General features: G+C 46.6%; 1 protein-coding gene across 3 annotated transcripts in view; it reads right to left on the bottom strand.

Moving 5' to 3' along the window:
- Positions 1-6,711, bottom strand: part of IQGAP3 (IQ motif containing GTPase activating protein 3) — a 55,881-nt gene extending 49,170 nt beyond the window's left edge. For all 3 annotated transcript variants that reach the window (XM_066261810.1, XM_066261812.1, XM_066261811.1), the window contains exons 1-2: positions 6,628-6,711; positions 1,558-1,645 (exon numbers count right to left, since the gene is read on the bottom strand). In XM_066261810.1, the coding sequence (XP_066117907.1) occupies positions 1,558-1,645; positions 6,628-6,664 (125 nt within the window). In that variant the 5' untranslated portion in view covers positions 6,665-6,711. The remainder of the gene's footprint in view (positions 1-1,557; positions 1,646-6,627) is intronic.
- Between the last annotated feature and the right edge of the window lie 5,423 nt (positions 6,712-12,134).

The following is a 12,134-nucleotide window of genomic DNA, read 5'->3' as shown; positions in this document are numbered from 1 at the left end:
CTCCCACAGCCAAGGCTCCATTGGAGCAAAGATGGCCCGGGCGCTGGGGATGGCTCCTTGGCCTCTGCCCCAGGCGCTAGAGTGGCTCTGGTCACAGCAGAGCGATGCCCCGGAGGGGCAGAGCATTGCCCCCTGGTGGGCAGAGCCTCACCCCTGGTGGGCGTGCCGGGTGGATCCCGGTCGGGCGCATGCGGGAGTCTGTCTGACTGTCTCTCCCCGTTTCCAGCTTCAGAAAAATCCAAAAAAAAAAAAAAAAAATTTATTTATTGGTTTTATTGAGAGAGGAAGGAAGAGAGACAGGAACATAGATCTGTTCCTGTATGTGCTCTGACCAGGGATCAAACTGGCAACCTCAGCACTTTGGAACAATGCTCCAACCAACCGAGCTATCCAGCCTGGGCCAGGGTTTTACTTATTGATTGATTTTTACAGAGGAAGAGAGAGAAAGGGGAGGGGGAAGGAAAGCATTCATTTGTTGTTCTACTCAGTCATGCATTTATTGGTTGCTGGTTGCATTCCAAGTGTATCCTAACAGGGGATCATACCTGCAATCTTGTTTCAGGACAAACCGACTGAGCTAACTGGCCAGGGCCATGGAGGAATTTTAAATGCATATTATTAAATAAAAGAAGCCAATCTGAGGCCCTGGCTGGTTGGCTCAGCAGTAGTCAGCCCGGTGTGTGGAAGTTCTGGGTTCAATTCCTAGTCAGGGTACACAGGAGAAGTGCTCATCTGCTTCTCCACCCTTACCCCCTCCTTCCTCTCTATCTCTCTCTTCCCCTCCTGCAGCCAAGGCTCCATTGGAGCAATGTTGGCCAGAGCGCTGAGTATGGCTCCATGGCCTCTGCCTCAGGTGCTAGAAAGGCTCCGGTTGCAGCAGAGCAATGACCCAGATGGGCTGAGCATCACCCCCTCGTGGGCATGCCGGGTGGATCCCGGTTAGACGCATGAGGGAATCTGTCGCCCCCTGCTTCCCACTTTGGAAAAATACAAAAAAAACCCCAAAACAAACAAAAAAAGAAGCCAATCTGAAAAGGTTATAAAACGATATGATTACAAGTATATGACATTCTGAAAAAGGCAAAACTATTGAGACGATAAAATGATCAGTGGTTGCAGGGGTTAGAGAGAAAGGGGAGATACAAAGGATTTTTAAGGCAGCGAAAGGATTCTGTGTGATACTATAATGGTGGATACATGTCCTTATATATTTGTTCAAACCCACAGAATATACAACACCAATAATAAGCCCTAGTGTAAAGTGTGGACTGTGGGTGATAATGATGTGTCAGTGTCAGTTCAATTGTAATAAATGTTCCAGTCTTGTGGGGGCATGTTGAATGAGGGAAACTATGCATGTGTGGGAGCAGGAGGGTTATGGGAAATCTCTGTATCTTCCTCTCAATTGTACTGTGAACCTAGAACTGCTCTAAAAAAAAAAAAGATGCTATTTCCCACACAATGGACTCTTGCCCTTTTGCTTTTGCTTTGGGGGCAGGTGCCTGGAGTGGGCAGGGTGGGCAAGGGAGACCAGAAAGAGGCAGTCCCTCTGCTCACCGTTTGGCTTCCTCCAGCCGGCACAGGTACTGATAGGCAACGTTCTGCCGCCTCTGCTCATCCATTTCCTCAGCTGTGAGGCGTTCATCTGAGGAGTGAAGGGGAATAAATAGGTCAATGAAGGGAACATTAGATAGAGGCCCATAGCAGTGAAAGTCTGTTAAATGAAGTTCTTAACAGTCTTCTTAGGCAACTCTGCTCAGAGGCCAGAAGCATCTCCCAGTTTCCCTCTTCACAGGACACCCTGACTCCAATCTTCTGCTTCCATTCAGTAAAGCTATCCCAGTCAGCACCATGTTGAAGGGTGACCTTTGAACCCTTTAACAAGAGGATCCCTCCTGTATTAGAGGTGTTCCTTTCCATTCCTCTTCAGCCATCTTCTTGACTTCCCCCTTCTCAAATCTACTTCATGGACCTTCCCTCGGGGCCTCCCAGCAGCGATATCCAGATCCCTCCTAGCTTGGCAATTTAGCTCCTTATTTTATCTCTAATTAGACTCTGAGTTCTCCAAGAACTGACTTGTGTCATCCTCCTCAAATATACTGCTCACAAAAATTAGGAGATATTTTATTGCTTCATATTCATTTTGAAACATCCCCTAATTTTTGTGAGCAGTATACTCTCCCTGAGACTAGGTTAACAGAACCAACTAGGACTCATCATTCAATAGCCATTCATTCAATACCTCCTATATGTCAGTCACTGCGCGAGTGGACCCCGACTCTCAAGAAATACAGAGATAATTATTAGAACAGAACAACATGTAAGTAAAAAAAACCCTTCCAACCTAATGTTAATAAGTGTGATTATAGCCCATGAATAGTCTATATAAGAAGCAGAGGATTCTACCTACGAGTAGAATCTTTTTTTTTTTTTTTTTTGAGAGAAGCAGGGAGAGACAGGAACATCAAGTTGCTTCTGTATGTGCCCTGACCAGGGAATCGAACCAGCAACCTCTGTGCACCAGGATGACGCTCCAACCAACCAAGCTATCCGGCCAGGGCTATGAGTAGAATCTTAAAGAATATACAGCTGGCTGGGTGGCTCAGGTAGTTAGAGTGTTGTCCCAATACACCAAGGTTGCAGATTTGATCCTTGGTTGAAGCACATACAAGAATAAACCAATAAATGCACACCATTCCCTCACCCCCCCTTCCTCTCTAAAAAAAATCAATAAATTTAAAAATACTTTAAAAAATGAATAGGTGGTAAGGAGGAAAGGCAGTTCAGTAGAGAGACCACATGAAAAAGGCGACTGACTTAGGATTAGGTGGAAGGACAAAGAATTTTAAAAGATCACAAAAGTATCACTACTCTCCTTTTTTGGTACAGGTCAGCTGAGGAAGAAAATAATCTCCAGGCTAAATAAAATGTAGACAATATTCTGACCCCCGAATTCCAGAATAGGGAATCCTTATGTTCACTGCAGTATTATTTACAATAGCTAAGATTTGGAAGCAGCCCAAGTGCCCATTAGTAAAGTGAATAAAAAGGCTGTGGTACCTTTACACAACGGAATACTACTCAGCTGTAAAAAAGGAAATTTTAACTTTTGCGATAGCATGGATTGACCTGGAGAATATTATGCTAAGCAACATAAGCCATTCAGAGAAAGAGAAGTATGACATGATATCACGTATGCAATCTAATTAACAAAATAAACTAACAAACAAAATAGAAACAGACTCATTGATACGGAGAACAGACTGACTGTCGTCAGAGTGTATGGGGATTGAGGAAGCAGGATGACAAAGGTGAAGGGATTAAGCGAAGAAAAAGAAACCCACAGACACAGACCACAGTGTGGGGATCACAGTAGGGAAAGAGGAAGTAGAAGATGGTAAAGGGGGATAAATGGTGATGGAAGGAGACTGGGGGAGGTGAACACACAATACAATACACAGATGATATATTATAGAATTGTATACCTGGAACCTATATAATTTTATTAACCAATGTCACCCAAATAAATTAAAAAGTTATAGTCTCAACCTATAATTTTGTTTTTCCAAACTCTTTATTTCTGTAACAAAAACAAACAAAAAATAGAAAATTCCTTAAATGAGACAGCTTTCACAGTCTGCCTTAGCCTCAGCCTCCCTTTATCCCACTCCTTTCTCCTCTCCCCCATCCTCTGGTTTCCTTAGGGAAGACAATAAAAAATTAGAGTGAGAGAAAGCTATATACACACATATCAAAAAAAAACACAAAACTCAGAGGTCTTGAAGAGACAGCTTAGTCAATCTGTCTTTGACTTAGCACCTAATGCCATTCCTACTCTTTATCTTATTTCTTTTCTTTCTTTCTTTTTTTTTTTTTTTTTGTATTTTTCTGAAGCTGGAAACAGGGAGAGACAGTCAGACAGACTCCTACGTGTGCCCCACCGGGATCCACCCGGGGCGTCGCTCTGTTGCGACCAGAGCCACTCCAGCGCCTGGGGCAGAGGCCAAGGAGCCATCCCCAGCGCCCGGGCCATCTTTGCTCCAATGGAGCCTCACTTCAGGAGGGGAAGAGAGAGACAGAGAGGAAGGAGAGGGGGAGGGGTGGAGAAGCAGATGAGCGCTTCTCCTGTGTGCCCTGGCCGGGAATTGAACCCGGGACTTCTGCACGCCAGGCCGACGCTCTACCACTGAGCTGGTTGGAGAGAGAGAGAGAAGACAGGAAGCATCAACTTGTAGTAGTTGCTTCCTGTATGTGCCTTGATCAGGCAAGCCCAGGGATTTGAACCAGGAACCTCAGCGTTCCAGGTCAATGTTTTATCCACTGAGCCACCAGAGGTCAGGCTATCTTATTTCTTTATATTGCATATCCTGAAATAATTTGAGGGAGGGGCAGGGCTGATTTGATTTGGCAGTTAATCAAGTTAAAACACACACACATGTTCAGATTTGAAAGCACTGGCCAATCACAGGAAATCCATCAGTTCTTCTGATGGGGTATATAAGGAACAACTGTTGGTTGCTAAGCATGGAAAATAAACCAGTAAGTGAATAATATCACCTCAGGGTTATGAATTGAAAATTATAAAACATGGGTAGGGCTTTATGTGCACGTATGCACGCACATGTGCGCACACAAACAGTCTTAAAAAAATCAGTCTTCCTGCCCTTGTCAGGTCTGGAACTAGCTTTCCTTCATGATGGATGTGGGCTTTGATTTTTGAATCCCAATGGAGAGGAAGAAGGAAATTTTGCCTTTTATTCAGACGTTCAAATGGAAATCTTTCTGCTGCCCATTCTTCTGACTCATCTTTCTTTTTTTAAAGATTTTGGCCCTGGTAGGTTGGCTCAGCAGTAGAGCATCGGTCTGGCATGTGGAAGTCCTGGTTCAATTCCCAGTCAGGGAACTCAGGAAAAGCAACCACTCCCTCTCTCCCCACCTCCTACAGCCATGGCTTATTAGAGCAAGTTGGCCCCAGGCAGTGAGGATGGCACCATGGCCTTGCCTCAGGCGCTAAAATAGCTTGGTTGCCAAGCAATGGAACAATGGAATCTAGGGATGGGCAGAACATTGCCCCATGGGGGGGTTTGCTGGGTGGATCCTGGTCAGGGTGTCTGCATGAGTCTGTCTCTCTGCCTCTCAATAATAATAATAATAATAATAATAATAATAAATATTTTATTTATTCAGTTTTAGAGAGGGGGGAGAGAGAGAAATGGGGAAAAGCAGGAAGCATTAATTCCCACATGTGCCTTGACCAGGCAAGCCCAGGGCTTTGAACTGGCAACCTCAGCACTCCAGGTCGATGCTCTATCAACTGGGCCACCACAGGTCAGGCAGTCTCTCTTTCTAAAGCAGTGTTTTTGAAAGTGTGGTTCATGAGTTTTTTCATGAGTTTTGGCCTGATAGCTTGGCATATCATTCCAATATGCAGAAGTTGCTGGTTCGATCCCAGGTCAGGGCACATACAGGATCAGATTGATGTTTCTGTCTCTCTCTCTTGCTCCCCCCACCCCTTCCTCTCTCTCTAAAATCAATAAATAGTTTTTTAAATAATAAATTTTTTTTAAAAAAATAGGCTTTGCTGGTATCTCCCTGCCTACCACATTTAATTTATATATTAAGCAAAATTTTCTGAACTCCTTTAGGCAGGTAAGGAGAGAGTGTCAAAGGTTCTTTCTGAGTCTTGTATTTCTTAATAACTAGCTTAAAGTCAATATCCTAAAAGGTATATTTGGGGGTGGCAAAACTATGGTCCCTCACCCGCCCCCAGGTCTCTTTAGGCGTCCAGTTCCCTGGTAGCACTTAGCAAGCAAGCACAGCAGCCATCATTAAGTGCTGAATTTTTTTAAAAAATTATTTATTGGCCCTGGCCGGTTGGCTCAGTGGTGGAGTGTCGGCCTGGCGTGCAGGAGTCCCGGGTTCGATTCCCGGCCAGGGCACACAGGAGAGGTGCCCATCTGCTTCTCCACCCCTCCCCCTCTCCTTCCTCTCTGTCTCTCTCTTCCCCTCCCGCAGCCAAGGCTCCACTGGAGCAAGGTTTGCCCGGGCGCTGAGGATGGCTCTGTGGCCTCTGCCTCAGGCTCTAGAATGGCTCTGATTGCGGCAGAGCATCGCCCCCTGGTGGGCATGCCGGGGTGGATCCCAGTCGGACGCATGCGGGAGTCTGTCTGACTGCCTCCCCGTTTCCAGCTTCGGAAACAAACAAACAAACAAACAAAAAAACCTGATTTTTAGCGAGAGAGGAAGGGAGAGAGGGAGAGACAGACAGAGACAGGAACATCAATCTGTTCCCGCATGTGCCCTCCCCAGGGATCCAACCAGCAACCTCTGAGCTTGAGGATGAGGCTCCAACCAACCGAGCCATCTGGCCAGGGCATTAAATGCTGGATTTTAAGGGGCCATCCAGACCAGATGTAGGTGCCCCAAAATTTGGGAATAGGGAGAAAACTCTTTGTAAGCACAGAAGTCGGGGCAGTTTTGCTGCTCACAGCTTTACTCCTGCATACAGGAGTCCAGACTCAATGCTCCCTTCCCGCTGAACATAGTCCCGCCAGCCCGCTCCGAGGACCACCGACCCCCGGCAGGGGCACCACCGCTGGGCCCTCCTCGGCTCCTTATGACACTCACAGACCGCCAGGCCGGGCACCGCTCCTCTCTCCTCCATGTTTCTTCTTTTCCAGGTTTGAATCTCCCGCCGCCGGCCACCGCCCCTTACCGTTTCCACAATAGAATAGGACACTTCCTTATACGCGCAGAGAACACTGGGATTTGTAGTTTCAGGCTGTGGAAACACGCCGCCAGATAAGGAGGACAAGAATACTGCCCCAGCAGGGGAGGAGCGCTCCCCTCCCAGCGGTACTCTGGTTTGCTGTTCCTCCAGGGCTCCTTAGTTGCTAAACCGTCTTATTTCAACTAGCCCCTGCCCTTTCCCATGCCTTTATCATTGCCCCCAGTATTCCCATTAACCACGTCCAACTTCCAATAGAATACTTCGGTCCTACTAACATGACGGTCGGCTTGGTTGGTGCGGAAGCGCAGATAAATAAGCACAGTTAATACTCTAAAGAAGCTTGCTGTTCTGGAATGAGTGATAAACATATAGTCAAATAAGTTAGAGATCAGTGATACACAGAGGATAAAAGTTAATTGCTGTTGCCCTGGCCAAATGACTCGGTTGGTTGGAACATCGTCAGGAAGTAGAAGCTCAGAGCTTGCCAGTTGGATCCTTGGTCAGGGCACATATAGGAACAGATCAACGTCTCTCTCTCTCTCTCTCTCTCTCTCTCTCTCTCAAAGAAAGAAAAAGCTAAATGCTTTGAAGAAAGAAAAAGCTAATTGCAGTGAAGAACAGGAAGATTTCGTTTGTGGAGGTGACAGCTGATCTGGGTTGAAAAATTAACAAGGGCCCGGAGCTGGTTGGCTCAGTGGTACAGCCTCAGCCTGGCATGTGATGTCTAGTTGGATTCTAGTCAGGGCACACAGGAGAAGGGCCCATCTGCTTCTCCACCCTTCCCCCTCTCGCTTCGCGCTCTCTCTCTTCCTCTCCTGAAGCCATGGCTAGATTAGAGCAGGTTGGCCCCAGGCACTGAAGATGGCTCCATTGCCTCCACCTCAGACGCTAAAAAAGAGCTGGGTTGCAACCTTGGTCCCAGATGAGCAGAGTATCATCCTCTATGGGCTTGCCAGGTGGATCCCCATCCCAGCGCATGCAGGAATCTGTCTCTCTGTCTCCTCTCCTCTGACTTAATAAAGAGAGAGAGAAAGAAAGAAGAAAGAAAGAAAAAAAGAAAGGAGGAGAGAGAGAAAGAGGGAGGGAGGGAGGGAGAAAAGAAGAAAGGACAGAAGGAAGGGAGGAAGGAAGGAAGGAAGGAAGGAAGGAAGGAAGGAAGGAAGGGCCAGACCAGGCCGTGGCGCAGTGGATAGAGTGTCGGACTGGGATGCAGAGGACCCAGGTTCGAGACCCTGAGGTCTCCAGCTTGAGCGTGGGCTCATCTGGTTTGAGCAAAGCTCACCAGTTTGGACCCAAGGTCACTGGCTCAAGCAAGGGGTTACTCAGTCTGCTGTAGCCCCTCGGTCAAGGCACATATGAGAAAGCAATCAATGAACAACTAAGGTGTTGCAACAAAAAACTGATGATTGATGCTTCTCATCTCTCTCCATTCCTGTCTGTCTGTCCCTATCTATCCCTCTCTCTGACTCTCTATCTGTAAAAAAGAAAAAAAAGAAAGAAAGAAAGAAAGAAAAAATTAACAAGAACTCAACAGATTGAAAGAAAGAAGAATTTCAGTCAGTGGAAACAGCATGTGCAAAAGCAGGGAGGTGATGCCTGGCCTGTGGTGGCGCAGTGGATAGGGCGTCGACCTGGGGGTGCTGAGGTCGCCGGTTCGAGACCCTGGGCTTGCCTGGTCAGGGCACATGTGGGAGTTGATGCTTCCAGCTCCTCCCCCCTTCTTTCTCTCTGTCTCTCTCTCTCTCTCCACTCTAAACATGAATAAATAAAAATATAAAAAATATATATTAAAAAAAAAAAAAAAGCAGGGAGGTGAGTTCAGGAAAGTAAAGTCTGTTCAGTTTTATAGAACAAAACTTAACCAGGAAGAGGCAGAAAGTAGCCAGGAGAGGCACAGGGCCAGATCCTGCAGGGCCTTGGGCACCACTGTCTGGGGAGCATTCATGTGCCAAAGAACACTTTAGACATAGGTCAGAGCCAGATATATATTTTTGTAGAGATTCCTTTTGCAGCAGAGGCTTGAAAGGGAGAGAGACAAGGCTAAGGACAGAGATCAATTGGGAGTTTATTATAATAGCACAGGCGAGAGATTATAAGAGTCTGAACTAATAAAAATATAACTACAACTATACTGAAAAAAACATTTTTTGGTACATTACCTTATAGTCTTCCCCCATCTAATGCTTCTCCTTTTGCCCTTCTCCTCACGCCCCATTCAAGCAACTATGCAGCCTAGGCTTATAGACTCAGGGGAGAAATGTGAAAGAGTAGAAAACAGAAAACATCTAAACCTTCAGAGAAACAGAGGAGACTCAGGGTCAAGACAAAACTATTTGAGAGATGTGGGGTTTGAGGAGAGTGGGTGTTCCCTGAGACCAGAAGGGATTCTCCCTTGCCACCCTCCACTACCACCAGGGGGAATCTTGATGTTGGTGGCTGCTGATGATAGAGATCATACTCCCTGCTTCTTGAGAAGGACTGGAGGAACACAGGACCCTGAGAAAGAACAGTTGCATAATGAGCCAGTCAACTATGCCTTTAGACTGTTGTGCAGAAATTGCCCAACCCACCCAGAAAGGAAGTACCTATATGACTCTTCTGGTTGGGACAAGGGTTTCTGAGCCTGAAAGAGCCAGGTGGATGAGAAGAAAGAAGATGTCAGTGGAGAGTGAATAGGTGCCCTCCTCCTTTAAGCCTCAGCATCCCACATCTCCCCTAACTTGGACTCCACCCTGAGAGAATGGAAGAGGCAAATCAAACTGACTCACATCCTAGTGGAATAGGGGTTTGCTTGAAACAGGAACTGCATAGAGATGCAGTCTCAAATGCTGGAGTTATGGACCACATATGCGTTGAGTGCTTATTACATGCTGGTACTATATTTAGCATCATTTTATAAGGACAATCTCATTTAATCATCCCAGCATATTTTTTATTTTACTTTTCTTTTTAGCGAGAGAGCGCACATGTGAGAGAGAGAAACAGGAAGGGAGAGAGATCAGAAGCATCAACTTGTTGCTGCAGCACTTTACCTGTTCATTGGTTGCCCTTCCATATGTGCCCTGATGGGGGAAGGAGGAAGGCTCCAGACAAGCCAGCGACCCTGGGCTTCAAGCCAGCAACCATTGGGCTCAAACCAGATACTCATGTATATGATCCCACGCTAAAGCCAGCAATCCTGCTCTCAAGCTGGTGAACCTGCACTGAAGGGGCTTTGAACCTGGGTCCTCAGTGTCCCAGGTCAATGCTGTATCCACTGAGCCACTGCCCGGTCGGGCTACTCTTCATAGTATACCTGGGGAAACTGAGGCTTAGAAATTTCACACAGCTAAAAACTGGTAGAGCCAAGATTCAAACTTAGCCCAACTCCAAGTTTGAGTTTTTAATCACTATAAATTATACCACTTCCAAGGCTATGGCCATGAGACTTCAGAGGAGAGGGTATACTGTACAGAGTTATCAGAAGTAGAATCGATAGGACTGAGAGGAGGAGAGGGGGGAGTCATGGATGTCATTGGTATGTTAGGCTTGCTCGCTTGCACTTTGCCTGATTGGTGCATAAGCACGAGGCAGCACCTCATGTCTGTGTAAGGCTGCAGGTGCTTGCCCTCAGGGTGGCAGATTGTAGATTGCAGATTGCCTGCCACCATTGAGAGGGGTCATTTTTTTTTGCCTGCCTGCTTCTCTGCTGTAGCGAGACTCTAATAAATGGAATGGTCCACCATCCTCCGACTCCACAGTTCCTTGATCATCTGCCTGAATCCAATGTGAACCTGCATGGCCACAACCACCAGCCTTACAGATGTCTACCAGGTTTCCAGCTTATAGGTTGGGTTGATGGTTTACTAGCTAAGACCAGGAACACAGAATGGGTAGATTTGAGAAACTAGGAATTTTGACTGGACAAGCTAAGTCTAGAGGTGTACATTTAGAAATTAATGGCTTGTCAATGGTGTTAAAAATCAGAGGAGTGAATGAAATGTTCATGGAAGGGTATATAAAGCAAGAAAAAGCAAAGGGCCTGACTGGTGGTGGTGCAGTGGATAGAGTATCAACCTGGGATGCCGAGGACCCAGATCTGAAACCCCAAGGTCGCCAGCTTGAGCACGGCTCACCAGCTTGAGGGTGGGATCACAGACATGACGCCATGGTTGTTGGCTTGAACCCAAAGGTTGCTGGCTTGAGCAAAGGGTTGCTGGCTCGGCTGGAGCCCCACAGTCAAGGCACCTATGAGAAGCATTCGATGAACAACTAAAGTGCTGCAACTGTGAGTTGATGCTTCTCATCTCTCTTCCTTTCTGTCTCTCTCGCGCTCACAAAAAAAGAGGAAGAAAGAAAGAAAAGAGAAAAGGGCAGAGTGTTGGGGAACACTAGGATTTAAGATACAAACCGAGGGCCCAGAAAAGGAGATAGAGAAGGAGTTGGCAGAGCAAGAGAAAGAGAATCAGGATACAATGGGACATGGAAGTCAAGTAAGGAGAGAGTTGCAAGGATATGTCAGTTACAGCAGGAAATCAATCAAACAAACAAAAGATTCAAGAAAATAATCACTAGATCATTCAGAGGTTTTTGGAACCTTGGTAAGAACAATTTCAGTCCCTGTCACCTCCTCAAATCATCTCCCCTTAAGGGAAGACTGCGGAGTCACCAACAGACTGAGCTGCGTATTTGCTGCTGGCCCAGCTGCTTAGCTCCTCTGGAAGGCCCAGGCCTGGGGCAGGCGTTACAGGCATCTGGGAGAACCTGACTCCACATGGCACAGCAAGCACCCAGCAAAGGCTGCCAGGCAAATGCAGGTGAGCCCATCTATTTCCTTAGAATTTTGTTTCTGGCAAAGTGCTCTCTACTTAAAAAGGTTTTTCCTCAGGAAAATGAGGACATTCGCTTTCTGATGCAGGCACCCTGGGTGAATTAGGGCAGTAGAGGCTCATTGTTCTGGGGCCTGCTGTCCTCTCATTAAGCAGAACTTGGAGGTTGCAGATCAGTGGAGCCGGGAAAAAGAAGTCTGGGGGCAGGAAGGCTCTTCTGATCTCTAGGCCTTTCCTGACCATCAACCTTTTACCCTATTTCCAACTGTGAAACTATCACACAGAAATACAGTGGAGAGAGAGAGAGAGAGAGAGAGAGAGAAAGGGTTCACTTTCGGGACAGCTCAAGCCTTATTAAAGTTTGCAATTATAGTTACTGGAACTGACCCTAGGCTAATTAGCCCAGAGTCAGAAAACCAGGGGTCTAATCCCAGCTGCATGACTGCTCTGTGACCTCAGGCAAGTCACACCTGTTTTCTGAGCCTGGCCCCTTCCTCTGTGAAATGAAGGTATGGGATAGATAGATGATCTTTGAAGTTGTAACTAGCAACAAGACCATGATGCTTTGATTTATTGTTTCGAGTGAGGGACTTGAA

This window comes from Saccopteryx bilineata, chromosome 2, assembly GCF_036850765.1.
Source record: "Saccopteryx bilineata isolate mSacBil1 chromosome 2, mSacBil1_pri_phased_curated, whole genome shotgun sequence".
Taxonomy (NCBI): Eukaryota; Metazoa; Chordata; class Mammalia; order Chiroptera; family Emballonuridae; genus Saccopteryx; species Saccopteryx bilineata.
This window is presented reverse-complemented; position numbering and strand designations above follow the sequence as displayed.